The sequence below is a fragment of the Rattus norvegicus genome, chromosome X, assembly GCF_021556685.1.
Source record: "Rattus norvegicus strain SHRSP/BbbUtx chromosome X, alternate assembly SHRSP_T2T, whole genome shotgun sequence".
Taxonomy (NCBI): domain Eukaryota; kingdom Metazoa; phylum Chordata; class Mammalia; order Rodentia; family Muridae; genus Rattus; species Rattus norvegicus.
Window position 1 is genome coordinate 42378106 of NC_141554.1, and position 15638 is coordinate 42393743.

Here is a 15638-nt window from a genome sequence, read left to right on the forward strand (position 1 = left end):
ATCTAGATTGAGAAATATAACATACAATAAGAAAAATAAGGAATATGATATTTTAAAAAAAATCAGGTGGCTGTGTGTATGCTTTGTGAAAAATTGTTCATGATCTCTAGAAATCTTTAAAAACAAGTTTCAAAAGAAAAGTTGTTACGTCAATATAAAAGCACTTGTTTCACAAACCTATGACCTAAATTTGATCCCCAAATCCCATAGTAATACGAGAGAACGTAAATTTGGAAGTTGTCCTCTGACCTTCATGTGCAAGTTGTGACTATGTGCACACACACATGCACGTACGTGTGTACATGTATAGTATCATGTCAGAACTTAAAGTCCTTTAGATAAACAGATGAAGATACTGGTGTTACCACAACCTGAAGACCCAGCTCAGCATAGGGTGCCTATTATCGCTGATACTACCACATAAGCTGTCCTACTTCAAAATCAAACCATTGATTAAATTATGTGAAAGAAAGCTCTAGTCCTAATTTTCCCTTACCATTTCTGTGGGTGAGACATGCCATAAAGAAACAGTTCTTTCTTCAGCTTCATTGTTGATAGAAACATAAGCAGGCTGGTAGATTTTGGTGGGCTCTATTACCAGAACCTACAATAAGAGCATTTTTTTAAAACAAAACACAGCAATCACACAGCTGACCCCGCCCAGTGAAGAAGTCAAAGGATTTGTAATTTGTACTCAACAAATACTGAAAAGCAACTATGCCAAGCAAGGCTCTAGGAGCCAGGCCTATAGCATGACACACAGTCCTGTCTGCACGAAGGCTCTCTTCTAATGAGGGCACCCAGCATCGAATACACAATCCAATCTAATGCCACCTAACACTCCAAAAAGAGTAAGGCAGAAAAGCAAGGAAGTTGGACTTCATCATACAGGGAGGTCAAGAAAGGCCTGCTTGAAAAGGTGACAGAAGAAAGGAGGAAGTTACAGTTCTTGAGATAAATAAGGAAGTAAAGGTTGGCCAGCAAGTACCAATAAGTACATATGCAAGGAAATGAAAAGTAACTGGTGTTTTCATCAGTAATGCTAGTTAATTGGTTAAGAACACGGAGGGCAAAGAGGAAGAAAGTGAAGAAGAGAGATCGAGGGAGGTGGAGATGGAGGTGTGGATGCAGATGAGGATATGAATATTCCAAACAAAGCAACCAACGTGTTTAGCATGCTAAACCTATATAGAGCCTACCTGAGGACCTGTTTGTTACTGATTTGTACCTATCCACCTTGAGACATGTTAAAATGAAATTAAAACAAGATTTTAAAATGAACTACCCAGAAACAAAAAATTATAAGCATTTCTGACAACTGCATTTTTGAGTAGTTAATGAAATTCTTTTTTAAAAACACTCATATTCACAAAAGTCTCATGGCACAAATATGAAATACAATTATTGAAATACACTGTCTATAATAATTAGATATCTCACTTATAAAAATTTATGAGATGCCCCTAAAACTGAAACAAAAACTAAATGAAGAGCTAAAAGCAAGTCTGCTTTTTCAACAAAGTTTTAAATATTAATTAGTAGCACTGGAGGCAAACCACGGCTTAGGAAAAGACAGCTTTAAATTCCATGTTCAACTTTTTTCAAGACAATATTTTTTCACCGTATTATTTTGGAACCAGATAATTATTGTGTGGCGGGGAGGTACTGTTCCATGCATTCGGGGACATTTAGCAGCCTACCTAGTACTTATATATTACCGACTGTCTGTATCATCAACTCCTTACCCTTAGTACTAATACCCAAAAATGTCTACAAATTCCACCAAAAGTCTCTTGAATGGAACAAAATTACATCCAGTTGAGAGACAATATTTGAGAGGACATGAGCAACTTTTTCCCAGAGTCTAACTTATCATCTGCTGATTCCACAGAGGACTGTTATTATAAGCTGCAGTTTTCTTCCTTTTTAGAGTTTTTAACAATTATGTAGCATGAATCTCTAGTTTCTTTTGTCTATCTTAAAGGACTGGGGTTAGTGGTATAGTTCACTGTTAGAATATTTGCCTAGCAGGTGCCAGTTTTTAAATTTGATCCCAGCAAAGAAACAAACAAGCAACCCCCTGCCCATTTAGCACATCTTACTGGAAATCTGAGTCCATTAGTAACTTCGTTTGTTGCTTCAAAAATGATATCTAACCAGAAGTTAAGCCGTTCCTGCCTGGGTGAATGTTCTGTAATGGGTTTCTTGAAGCGTTGAATTAACAGCAAGTTCTGAACTAATGACCGCAGGTACCTGGAAAAAAACACACAAACCTCATAAATTAGATTCCAAAAGAAACTGAAATCAATTCTAAACCCTTTAAAAGAAGCTTCTCAAAGCCTTATGCACTTCAATTTGCATTTGTCACGAGCTCTTTATAAAGTCACTGAGCAGACACATAACTAATCACAAGAAATGCAAACAGCAGACAAAATCAATACAACAAAATTCTAAAAGACAAGCTTTTTACTAACACTCCAATTTTAGTACATACTGTCCAATGTTTCTTGGCCTTTTGGCTAAGACCAAGCATCAGTACGACATCTAATCGTAGTGGAAAGCATGGGACAACTGTTTTAGAAAACAGAAAAAGCAATTACAAAATGGCAATATGTCAAACCCCTGTTAAAAATTTTTAAGTAATCTTTTTGTTTTGAGGTACTTTTAGAAATATACCAAAATCTGTATATTCTTGATCCAGTATGCTCTAGTAATTACATCTTACAAATTCATTGTACAGTATCACAGTCAAAATTCTGCCATTGCTATAGTCAAGGTTCATGCCCACCACTATGAGCCACCCCATCATGTTGCTATCCTACAGTAGTATTTCTTTCCTATCCCTATCCTCTCCCTCAATTCAAGCAACTGCTTATCTAAAATCTGTTGCTTTTTATTTACAAAAATCATAATCTGGCCAGGTACACTTTCATGTCAGGAAGCCTTGATTCTGCCAACACTTTGCTGTCTTCAAGCAAATTGAATATTTGAAAATATAGTTGTCAGGTAGTGGTGCTTACTTTCTCTCTGGCACTAAATAGGGATGGTTCCATATGAAAGCATCATTGTATTATTGGGGTTTTGAGGACAAAGTATAACATTATTTAGGAAAGTAGACTAGTTTAAACTCTAGCTGACTTGTTTGGGTACTTATGAGGCCTTAATCATCCATACTTGACACATTCTGGCCCTTGTCTAGATGCTAATATTGCTCTAAGCTCTAGAATATCCTGTCTGCTAAGACTGTTTTCCAGGGGCAATGCTAGACAGTCTTCACCAACAATATGACTCATGTTGGAAGCCTTGGGCCATGCACCATATCAGTTTGACCCCTGGAAAAGCTGAAAACTGTTATATTACGAGCAGCCACATGAACATTTTGTGCCTACATAATTCATCCTAATAAAAAAGTTGCACACCACGGCTTATTGAACTTTCCTGGCTGTCAGCACTTTATACCTGATGTCACATATTGGTGATGGAATAATTGTTCCCATCTGTGCATAGTATTCCACTGGAAGATGAGAACTGAAAGTACGTACACACTCTCCTCTAGACACATGTTCCAAGTATCTTCTGCCATCACTAGCTTACTCTGTATTTTTCAATGTAACAAGTCATAACAATGAGTGTTAATACCATTTGGAAGTCCAAAACACCAGACTGGCTTTTGGGTACTGGGCACTCTTGATGGAAAGCACAACACTGTTAATCAGTTAACCCAGGTACTAATATAAGGGCACTAGATCCAACCCTGGGGTTCCCTTTCTCTGGAGTCTACTCTGTTTGGTCCAGACAAAGCAGTGTACTTTAATATTAGGATATTATACACAGAAGCCATTCTTGGAGGGCTGGAGATCCAACCTAGTGTACTCATTCAGTTTAAGAACTTTCAAAATGTTGATATGGCCCGAAAACCAAATGTTAGTTTTCTCAGACTAGAGAGAATAAAGATTGAAGAAATGGGAGGAAGAAATTCCTACCCCCAGATTCCAGTTGGTGTATTAAACTGGAAAGTAAGAAGCAGCAGGTGAACAAGGGCTATTTAGTTTTTAAAAAATATTCAAGTGTGAGTCCTAATCAGAGAATCAGAAATCTGAAATGTTTAAAAACTCTATACTTTTTGAGTGTTGAGTCTACATATCTGTGTTTATTACAGCACTGTTCCCAGTGGTAGAATCATTTAATCAGCCTAGGTGTCCATCAGCATGAAAAAAATTGTATGAACAACTGAGTGTTATCTGACTATGAAGAATGAAACTATCATTTGGAGGAAAATGGATGGAACTAAAGGTCATCAGGTTAAACAAAGTAATCCAGGCCATGGAGGAAAATATGGAGAAATGTATTCTTAATTTTAGAAAACACATGAAAATAAAATGGGTATTATTTTGGAATAGAAAGGAGACCAGAGGGAAGGAAGAGAGATTGGAGAAGGTAACAGGGGGTGGTTACAATCAGAATATGGGAAATCCACCATTTTGTATAATTACCATACACACAAATTTAAGTTTTGGGTTTTGAAACGGTTCAGATTTGAGTTAGAGATGTTCAAGTAGTAATGTCTATATAAATATTAAAAAATTCCAAACTTCCAAATCTCAAATGCTTTACAGTTCCAAGTATTTCAGATAAGGAATATTCAACCTGAAATAGACCTGTATTTTAGAAAACTCAGATAACATCGATAAGAGAGAATACAAATTAAAACTTTTATAAGGTCATCTGTCTGAGATAAGCACTGTCAATATCTAGGATAATATCTCTTTATCATTTACTCATTATGTGTCTACTAAGCATTTTTATGAGACTATAGTAATCAGTAAAGTAACCACAATTCTAACGGAGTTTCATGTATCTATGGGGAACTGTGATATTGCCCATGCTTTTTCTATGAGTAACATACCAGGTATACATTTTTAATTAAAACTAGAGAAAAATAGTTCTCCAAGGGTGGTTCTCCAGGAACAGGGATAGACTGTGGAATAGCCAGGTAGTATAGAAACTGAGGAGGATGCCAACACCCTTGAAGAGGGTCAACAGAATACTTTATATCACCACAGAGCCCAGCATGGCCAGTAGATCACTGCACGCCTCCGGCTCAGGAACATCATTTTCTTGGTGGTGTTTTTCAGCTTTACTATATAAACTTTATCACAAACACATATAAATACTAATATCAAACAGCATTTTGCTCTTGAAGACAAACTAAAAAGAGTCAAGAGGACTAATGGTCTAGTCTCAGAGATAGAGCATGCAAGGATCCATTCCAGGTGAGCTGTTATCTATCTCTTCTACCCTGCACCTAAAACAATGAACTCTGAGAGCTGGTATGTCTATCTTAACTGCTTAAATGAAGAAGTCAGGCAGGTGTTGCTCTGTTACATTTCACTTTCTCCTTGAATGAGACATTTCAGAACAGGATAAGGTTGGAGACATGAGATTACTAGGCACAAATGGGACTTACCAGACTGGGGGTTTCAGTTTGAACAACCTCTCTGCTGCCTGTACAGCCTTCCCAATATCACTTGCCAGCATGCTGACGGTGAAGAACTGACCTACATCCCAGTAATTGTTCATTTTCTCCAGGCTCCCTTTTCTTCCCAATAAACTGTTCAGCCGGACACCTTAAGAATTTGAATTTTGATATCATGAAAGAACTTTCTAGGTCTAACATATTATATAAGACTTTAGGAAAAAGACAAGCAGCCAGGCATTTTATTTGGCTGCTGTCTCAGGTATGCTACTGGAAAGTATCTGAAAATCATCATTAGTTATTTGAAATACACACACACACACACACACACACACACACACACACACACCACACCACACACACAGACACCACACACACACAGCACACCCACACACACACTATCAAGTCTTGCTATGTAGTAGGCCTGGCTATCTGGAAATCACTATGTAAAACTATATAAAACAGGCCAGTGTCATTTAGGAAGGTTCATCTGCCTCTGCTTCTGACTTCTGAGAGCTGTGATTAAAGATATATGTCACCATACCCAGCAAATTGAACAGATTTTTTTAATGTTCAATTTGTATAACTAAAGCATAAATGTCTGCAATAATAAACAGCTTTACCTATTTTCCTTAGTTCCATCGAAGTTTCAAACTGTTGTCCAGAAACTATCAGCAAAACTGCAAGGTTAATTCCCGAATAAAGGGATGACTGGAGTTCAAACCCTTTGCGATACCTATAATTATAAAATCACCAAATTCTCATTACATCATCTCATTTTAAAATGAAATGTGTAGACAATAATGCAAATTACATTTTCATAAAAATAATTATTACTCTAATGTGTTATAGTTCCTCCCATGATTCTGACAAATAGGTACACACAACACAGCCTTAATGTTTTGACAATATAAAAGCAACACAGTAACTTACACCAACCTTTTAATTTTCATCCTTATATTTTGATCACACAAAGCATATATTGACTACATAAAAGGGGAATCATATGAAAGCATACAAACGAAAATGAAAATCATTAAAATCCTCCCAAATGACCATAGTTTGATATTTAAATCTCATTTTAAGTTAAACGCTCAATTTATACTGTTATACTGGGCATTTCTATCTTATAGAAACTGTGTCAATCATGAGTTATTCCTCTACTAGTCATTTATGTGCTTGCTTTTATTCACAACACTGAATCACATCTTTATGTATGAAGACAATGTCTGAATCCCAGACCCTCAATGGCTATCAGTGCAAATGTCCAGAGGAAGGAAGTGTAGGGAATTGCCACTTTAGGATAGGGAATGAGATAAAGAACAAGGAGTGTCATTTATACAGTTTCATTTGAACTCTCTGCTATATTCTTTACTCAACATAAAATGTTTATTTATTAGCAGTATGACTTCTATGATAAGGAAAAGTAATCCATTCAATGCAGTGGTAACACGAACACAGTTGATACCAAGGATTTGCAAACCAGGAGTGATTTTCTTTTTATTTATATGACAGGAGAATTTAGTGACCCACTAGGTATTAAAGGGAAAAGTTATTTAGTTGGTAAAAATGTGATTTTATGAACTTTGGAGGATAACACAGGTTCCACCACACAGACCAAAGGATACCAAGAAGTCACTGATACTCAACAAAACTCCAACCTTTCTCTAACCCTTTCAATGGTCTAAGACTTAAAATTTCATACCTTACTGGATTTTCCCATGTTTCTGTCACAATGAAAAGTTATACCAAAGCTAAACAAGTAAAGGTTCATGCCTCTATTCCCAGCACTTGAGAGGCTGAGGCAAGAAATTTGCAATGAACTCAACATCAACCTGACTTTAAGGAGAACAGGTAGGCAAAGAGAGGATGCTATGGGATCATAGTCTAAGACAGTAGTTGAGCTGGAGCTCTCTATCTAAGGGCCTAAGGTATGGGAGGAGCTGGGAATTCAGCAAAGTTTGTGTACATAGAAATTGTGTATATGCCATATTTCTCTGCCCTTTTGATTTTGGTAAGCCACAGGACTTATTTTAACCAAATTTGGCAGAAGTGAGTTCCTGAACATAAGCCCCAACAGGCCCTGTAATTCCCACCTTTACTTTCAATATCAGCTGTCAGATATGAATGGGGCTATAGTAGATTTTCTAGCCCTACCAAACCTCCAAGCTGACACAAGAAGTTTAGGAGTGAGACCTAGAAAAGGAAGTGCCTTAAAACCCCATGGAATCACAACATACAAATGGCTACAATGTGAAGCTACTAACATTCAGGGATGTTATGTAGTAAGCCACAGATGGGACACTCCCTAAAATATAACCATTGCCTAAAAGTAAGAATACACCTGCTAAAAATGCATATCAGATATTGTCAGTCTTTCATCAAAACTATTTAGTGTTGTCCCTTCCCATTTAAGAAGAAACCAATCTTTATGTCTCATTCACTGATCTTCTTTTGCCTATTCTTCACCACTACTGAGTGTGTAGCATGGTCCCTCCCTCAACATCTTTGTCCTTGCTCTTCCCCTTATGAGGAACACTTTCTTCATAGTTGGCTGTGAAGCGTATCCCTTCACAGCCTTTCTATCTACACCTGCCTTCACTATCCTGTTTAAAACCACAAACTACAGACTGAAATTATAGGTAGCTCAATGACAGAGCACTTGCCTAGCATGCACAAAGTCCTGGGTTTGATCCCTCGAAATCCCAAAATAAAACAAAATAAATTAAAAATTTAAGAACATTCTTTCAGACTTCTTTTTAACTCTTTTCCTGATTAGCCACCCCAAGCCATTACTATCAGCTGATATCCTATAGATTTTATTTGCTTGCTGACATTTTTTTACCAGCAAGGCAAGGTCCCCAAAGACAAGGATTCATATTTACTATATCTGGCATCCTATCTAAAAGTGTGTAGCCCAAAGTAAACCTTCAAGAAAGCCTTCAAATAAATACAAACACACACACACACACACACACACACACACACACACACACACACACACGCGCGCGTACCATCTATTGAATAAAGACAGGCAAACAAGAACAGCTCACTGAGAATATAAAGCCCAATGATGGTGGCGACAATTCTGGAAAGGGCAGCTGGTGGTAGTATGTGAAGCCTCATTCCTTTCTCATGAATGGACAGAGAGATGAATGGGGTAAGCACAAACGACAGGAACCACCACTTCTCATGGTTTTCTCTCAGATCCAGGAATCTAACATTTCTTGAGCACATATATTGCAATTGTTTTTTCACTGTCAGCCAGCAGACATACACATACTAGGGAAAGACCTGGCTACTCCGCCCATGTGGTTCTGTTCTAGGTAGCACGGTGTGTACTATTTACCACTCAATGGCACTGTCTCTGCTTGCATCCTCTTCACAACCCGAATCCAGGAAGATGTCCTTGTAGATCCTCCCACACAGGCAAAACATGTCAGGAGCAGGGTGGTCACAGCTTCGCAGAACTTGGAGCATGACCTGCAGAGCCTTTTCACGGTCACCTGTGCTGTTCCTCCTGAAAGAAAAGTCATGGGGTTGGGGGTTTGGCTCAGTGGTAGAGCACTTACCTAGGAAGCGCAAGGTCCTGGGTTCGGTCCCCAGCCCCGGGAAAAAAAAAAAAAGAAGGAATGAAAGAAAAGTCATGAGATCACACTCATGTAATTTAAGATGTTCTGTGTGTGTGTGTGTGTGTGTGTGTGTGTGTGTGTGTGTGTGGTGTGTGTGTTATGCTCAGAGGAAAAATACTTTGACTTCTTTTTTCTGTCTGTAGCCTATGATGGGACTTCTCAGCCCCCATAACCACACAAGATAATTCTAATAATAAACATTCTTTCAGGATTTTGCAAAGAATGTACTTAGCTCACCTAAATGCTTAATTATTGATGATAATTCAGGTTAAATTTTTTTTCTGGACTAGTTATACTAAGATTTCCTTTCGAGTTTTCTTATGTTTTATTATTAACTTGCAGCTATCCTTATTAAAACAAAATATCTTTTGAATATACACAAACCAAAACAAAAATCAAGCACCTGAAAAATGAAAAGCCAAGAGATTTTCAGCTTACAAGCCACTTTAAGACAGGTGCTAAAGAGCTCATCCCTTTAATAACGGTTACTGATTTCCATTCTGCTTATCATCCTCAGATCCCGAGTATCCAGAAACAAGCTCTAAAGATCATGGTTTTCTGCTGGCCCTCGGGGCTTCAGTCCCCACCACCCCCTGAATACCACATCGGGCCAGCAGAAAGAATGGAAACAGGCAACCTCAGGAGGAAGGAGGTTGGGGGACTCTCCAAAATGTACCAGAGACCCAGAGTCTTGGGAAATGAGAGACTCTCAGGACTCAAACGAATGGATCTTAGATGAGAGGCACTACAGTAGGGCCTTTGAATCTACCTCCAGCAGAAAGACAAGGCATCAAGTGAGGGATGGGGTTGCTATCTCACAGTCAAAACTCTGACCCATAATTCTTTCTGTCTGAAAGAAATGCAGGGATGGAAATGGAGAAGAGCCTGAGGAAAAGAAGGTCCAGTGACAGGCCCAAAGTGGGTTCCAGCTCAAGGAGAGGCCCCAAGACCTGACACCATTACTGAGGCTATGGGGTGTTCACAAAAATGGACCTAATATGACTGCCCTCCAAAAGACCCAACAAGCAGCTGAAAGAATCAGATGCAGATATGTGCACCCAACCAATGGACAGAAGCTGCTGACCCCTCTGGTTGAATTAGGGAAAAGCTAGAGGAAGCTGAGGAGAGGGCAACCCTGTAGGAGGACCAGCAGTCTCAATTAACCTGAACCCCTGAGATGTCTCAGACACTGGGCCACCAACCAGGCAGCATACACCAGCTGAGATGAAGCACCCAACACAAGCAGAGGACTCCCTGGTCTGGGTTCAGTCAGAGAAGATGCACCTAACTCTGAAGAGACGGGAGGCCTCAGGGAGTTTAGAGGTCTGATGGGGTGGGTGAGGGTGAAGACATTCTTGTGGAGATGGGGAGGGTTGGGGGGGTATGGGATGTGGAGCAGTTGGAGGATGGACTGGGAGGGGAATAAAATCTGGAGTGTAGAATTCAATTACATGTGAATCTCTAGAGATAATATTTGGACCCCATGCCTTTTATCCTGCACATTCTGATTCAGTATGTCAGCAGTATTGCTAAGTCTATTGAACAATTCTCAGGCTGATTATTTGACCTACACGTGCATTTGACTTACATGTGCATTTGATTCTGTATGTGCACCTGAAAACTGTGGCTCCTTTTTCATGCATTTGACTAGGAGGTCACTACAGTCGCCTGATTTTCTTCTTACTACAGCTTGAGTCCTACCTCCCCACTCCCCCATCTCCTCTCTCATCTTTAACAAGATCATCTTTAACAATGTTATCTCCAGATACAAACCTTTGGCCTTTCTCTTGTGTTTCAAATACATTAGACCTCATGATACAATCTAGTTATATCTTGAGTTTTCAAACCATTCTGACAGCCATCCATTTTCTATTTCTGGTTCAAATCTTTCCTCCCCTAAACTCCAGATTTTTATTTTTACCTGCAACCTGAGCATGTCCTTTGCATGTTCTAACACCTCAAATCAATATACCTATAATCATTTGATCATACTATCACACATGTCTCTTAGCACCTCGCTTAATGATTTGAACTTTGCTCCTGTTATTTAGGCTATAAAAATAATATCAGTAGTGCTTGATGTCCCCCAATCCTGTTTATCCATAAAATACATGCCACTGGTTTTTATTTCAAACCATATCTGAAGTTAGTCCACTCCTCATGACTTCGACAGTTACCACCATAGCCCAAGTCACTGTCATTCCCTACCATCTCCCTTACTTTTCCATGATCTATTCTTAACACAGAAGTCATTGATCCTGCAACAATTTAATGCCAGGTAACAAACGGTTCTAACCTAACCTCTCCTGGGACACGCTGGGTGTGGTGGTGTATGCCTGCAATTCCAGAATTCTGGAGGCTAAAGCGGGAGGCCTGGGTTACAGTGAGACTTTGTTTCTAACAACAACAACAACAACAACAACAACAACAACAACAACAACATAACAATAACAACAACAAAGTCTTTAGGCACTCTTAGCTTAGACATATCATCTTCTAAAAATAGTTTTCGATACTTTCCAAGATCTTGTAGCTAGTTATTTCTCCAATCTCATCCCTTACTATCTAACGCTATCATCTATTCCACTCTAGCTCTGCGAGCCTTCTTACTGTTCCCAGTGCTGGTAAATATACGACACGGCTCCTGGTTACTTTCTGACTTTACTCCATATCACTTTCTAATGACTCAGGTCTTCTCTGATGAGACCATTCTCCTTTCTAGAACATTGTCTTGCAACTGCAGTAAATATAATAGAAGACTTTTAAGGTGTACACGCAAGCACAGTCACTCCTGTTGTAGGAAGTCAGGATGAAGTCAATCCAAGAACTATCACAACTCCCACATTCGTTTGCCTGTTCTATGTAGATGACTAAAGAAATGAAAGAGCCTTTGATAGTGAAGACAAGGAGCAAATCAGCGTGTTTTTATTTAAGAAAAATGACTTATTCTTAGAATTTTCTTGCTCAATCCCCACCCTCTGAATTTAATCTAGAAAACCACAAATAAAAGAGATACTCAGAAACCAAAAGCTGTCACACCCATTAGTCACAGCACTTGGATTCCAGGCCCTGCAAGAACTGAATGCAAAGATATCAGAAATGGCAGTCCCTGGCCCTTCCTGTACAAATATTGACAAGGCAGCAAAGGCAGCAGGGGGACAGGAGGTTGGGGGTTGAGCTAATCATAGTTGAAGTGAATCAAATTAAAAATGCAATCCACTTTCAACCCAGCTATTCTCTAGAACCATAAAAAAGCTATAAATGCTAATTACCAGGCCTAGACAAGGCCTCTAATATTCACAGTAACAAATAAAATAAAACCATACTTCAGACTCAGCTCTTTTAGGTATAATGTATATAGTAAAATATAGAGATGTACAGAGAAGCAGAAATATGCAATCCAATAATCGAGATACAATATAACCAACTGGACTGACCAGTGATGACTTTACTGAAAGTAACAAAAACTTGGGAAGGGCATGATACCCACATGCTTGATCCAAGCATTTGGGAGCCCGAGGCAAGAGAAACTGCATGAGGTTCAGGCTAGCCAGAGCAACCGTGTGAGACCCTTTCACAAAAACTCCACTACAAACAAGAAGTTGAAATCAACTATTAAAGATACATTACTTCTATGAATATTGTGCATGGTGGGGGAAGAAATGAAGCGGAGGAAAGAGGGAAGAGAAGGAATGAAGGAATAAGGGAGAGGAAGGAGAGAAATGAAAACTCTAAAACACAAGTCTAAGAACTACAGGAAAAAAATAAACATTACTGAATGAGCATATACCAACTCAGACACTACCCCAGAATCCTGCCACCCCTCCCCACAAAAAGCCCAAAACACAAACTGGGGCTGGTTGGTGGGGAAAATCACTAGGAAAGGGCAAAAAAAGGGATAACTTTGGGGGGCTAAACCATTGTACCTCTTGACAGTGGTAACCTCATGAGTTATATATTTACAATTTTACATTTTATTGCATTTAAACTATGCCACAATAAAGCTGTATTAAGAGCATACAGAAAACCATGGTATACCTGAGAGTGTTTTATTGGGCCAGTGCCTGGTCTGTTTTCTTTCAGATACTTTCTGTCTTCACTATTCTGCTTCATTCAAGGAGCTAAATCTCCAGACTTCTGGTAACCATCTATCTGGTAATACCCATTGAAAGGCAATCTAGGTAGGTAACTGGAGGATAGAGAGAAGAAAGAGACCAGGCAACTTTGTATGCCCTTTCTGGCTTGGGGCAGATCCAGCTACAGATGGTTTTCTTCTATAAACAGCTCCCAGAAGGCTGCCTCCAGGTTACTCTGCTATCTTGCCATCTGGTAATATCACCTCTATCCTAGACCCTCCAGATAAAGGGTGGCAGCAGTTTCCTACAGCTGCTAATTTCTAGGGTGCCTCCTGATTTTCTGACTCCCTCTTCAATTCTCTCATTGCCTGTGCAACCAATTTCCTGTGTTCAGTTTTCTCTACTTTAAATACATAGAGTAGTTGTTTCCTGATTGAGCTCTGACAGGTACACACCTGCCACAGGAAAACAGGTGCCCTCCCCTGGCCAGATGCCTCATATTTACCGATGAGAAGGGAACCATTAGACACAACCTAATCTGTGTTCTCATGCCAACAATACCCACAGCCAAAGAAACACAAACCAAAATAGGTGTTTCCAATTATACAAGTAGGTCCAGATTATATCATAGGGCAGAAGCATTCCTGCCATGCTCCCATTATACCAAGTTTCCCTAGTCTTCAGTGGATCACAAAGAAATATATGTGATGGCTCTAACTGAATGAATAGAAGACTGTGTAACAGAGCTGGACATTTTGCAAACTGGCTCTCCAATTCACTCAAAGACAACAGGGTCTGAAGCACATTCCTGCCTTGATCCTACCCTGTGACATGTTAACAGAGATATTCACAATGGATCCAGTTACGTGTCCACTCCTATCTACAAATTGTAGTAGGCTCATTGCAGCTTATTTCTCTTTCTTCCTGATTGCCCAGACTTCATTTCCCAACTTCCCTTGCAAGTAGGTAGGATTTAATTTGGGTGAATGGACACATAAAGGAAGGAGCAACAAACATCAATCCCTCACTAGGCTCATATTAGCCTCCATAAAATGATTGGAAAGTAGAAACAACTAAAATATCCTTCAACAGATGACATGATAAATAAAATGTGGTCTATGGACTGCTTAGGAAATCAACAGAATGCTTAGCAACAAAAATGAAGTGCACACATAGTCTACAATGCAAATGAATGTTTAAAATATTATGTCACAGGGCAATCGCCATATACAAAACAACAAATTCTTTATCATTCTACTTATAGGGAATGACCAAGGCAGGCAAGGCCATAGATAGAGATGGGGAAAGGTGAGAGAATTGGGATTAACTACTAATGATTTACCAGAATAGATTAGTAGTGAATAGGGAGGAAGCCTGGAGGAAACAAGAATGGGAAGTGACTTCTAATAGATTTATTCAGGATTAATGATGGAAATTCTCTAGAATTAGCTGTGGTTGTGACTGTCCATCTTTGACAATATGCTAAAGCTCACTGACTTGCTGCTTTGGATGGACTGCATGGCATGTATGAGATATCACAGTAAAGCAGAAACCAAATACACAGCTCTCCTCTTACAATTCACTATGTTCTTCACTTTTTATCACTTGACCTAAAGGAGATCTGACGGCCTATGAAAGCTCTGAGTTAGATAGAGATAAGGTTGTCATGTAATAACCTGAAGAAGGGACTGTCTAACCACAATACATCTACATTTGGATGTTGCATGAGGGGAGAGACATTTTTACTTTGTGGGCTTTCTTATAGCATTTACCATACCCTGGTGAATACATAAGTCAACAATACTAAGGAGGCAGGTGTTTGCCTGGTCAGGAAGATAAACTCTCTTCTGAGTCTCCAATCAAATTGCCCTTTTGGAAAATTCCTGAGGTCCCTGACTAAGAAGATTTTCATTACCACTGACCCTGATCTAACACATGTAAGCCTCTTCTCTTCCATATCTCCTGTTTTGGGTCCTAATTCAAGGGATATTATGTATGGAAGTTTGGACGAAAAATAACCCTATAGGTTCTGAACAGCTGGTCCCCTGTTGGTGGTACTGTATATGGAACCTACAGGAGGTAGAGCTTTGATGTTGGGATTTCTTAGTTTCCTGCTGCTGTGTTTTTCCCTACCAATATGGACCCTCCCTCAGTAACTGTAAGCCAAAATAAACTATTTTTCCTACAAATTATTTTTGGTCATATCAGCAAAAATCATATTTTTGATTATATCAGCAAAAGTAAAAATATACTACAGATGATGGTACCACCAGTAATTATTTTTTGATATTTTTCTATATATACTGAACATAACTGAAATATTTCATGTATACTGTCACATGTAAATAAATGACATAAAAGTTTGCCTTTTACTGCCAAACCATGAAAATAAATATAGCATTCATACATTCATTATATATGGATCTCTTCCAAGTCCATATACTGCAATCACCT

General features: G+C 39.0%; 1 protein-coding gene across 1 annotated transcript in view; it reads right to left on the reverse strand.

The window, feature by feature from the left end:
• Window positions 1-15638, reverse strand: part of Map3k15 (mitogen-activated protein kinase kinase kinase 15) — a 145199-nt gene that overhangs the window by 47262 nt on the left and 82299 nt on the right. Inside the window, exons 7-11 of the mRNA XM_087600969.1 lie at window positions 8826-8996; window positions 6100-6212; window positions 5468-5627; window positions 2103-2253; window positions 497-604 (exon numbers count right to left, since the gene is read on the reverse strand). Of these exons, the coding sequence (XP_087457095.1) occupies window positions 497-604; window positions 2103-2253; window positions 5468-5627; window positions 6100-6212; window positions 8826-8996 (703 nt within the window). The remainder of the gene's footprint in view (window positions 1-496; window positions 605-2102; window positions 2254-5467; window positions 5628-6099; window positions 6213-8825; window positions 8997-15638) is intronic.